The sequence below is a fragment of the Saprolegnia diclina genome (genome assembly GCF_000281045.1).
Source record: "Saprolegnia diclina VS20 unplaced genomic scaffold supercont1.23, whole genome shotgun sequence".
NCBI lineage: Eukaryota > Oomycota > Saprolegniomycetes > Saprolegniales > Saprolegniaceae > Saprolegnia > Saprolegnia diclina.
Window position 1 is genome coordinate 202,618 of NW_008246090.1, and position 588 is coordinate 203,205.

A 588-nucleotide genomic window follows, 5' to 3' on the forward strand; every position below is an offset into this window, starting at 1 on the left:
TGTGGCGGCCTCTTTTCTGCACGTCCTTGATGTCGTGGGTCTTCTTGGGCTCGAATCGTCCAAGCTCTGGACGCGCCTCGGTGTCTGCACCGTCCCGGTCCTCGCGACGCTCCTCGGCACATGGGGCCCTCTTCGGGAGGTAGACGTGGTGGCTGACATGCTGCTCACGGTCGCTAACTACTGCATCGTGGAGATCCCTGTCCTCGGTTGTAAGTTTGAAGAGACGGCAGCCGCGTGGCCAAACGCCCGCGACCTCTTGCCTCGCTACGCGACGGCGACGTACGGCGACATCGACGACGTGAAGCAGCACCTGCTGAACGACGTTGCGGTGTTGGTGGTTGCAAGCGGCGCGGCGCACACGTTTGCCTCCTTCGTGCAGAGCTTCTTGGTGACGAGTCCCGCAACCTTCCACCACCTCTCGAGCGTCACCCAGCTGGCTCGGGCACTGTCCACTCATGGCGCTCTTGGTGTCGGTCGTGCGATCGCAGGCACCGCGCTCACGACGGTCCACGCCGAGATGGCCAACTGGACGTGCTTTCTCGAGTGCTCGTGTGCCCCCTGCACCGGCTTGCGCGTCTTCTTGAACGA

At 63.4% G+C, this 588-nt stretch overlaps 1 protein-coding gene across 1 annotated transcript; it reads left to right on the forward strand.

The window, feature by feature from the left end:
• Positions 1-57: 57 nt before the first annotated feature.
• On the forward strand, positions 58-588 carry SDRG_07829 (hypothetical protein; the record flags this gene model as incomplete). The annotated part of the gene is made up of 1 exon (XM_008613685.1): positions 58-588. A coding segment is annotated over one exon (529 nt), but the record flags the coding sequence as incomplete, so codon positions are not given.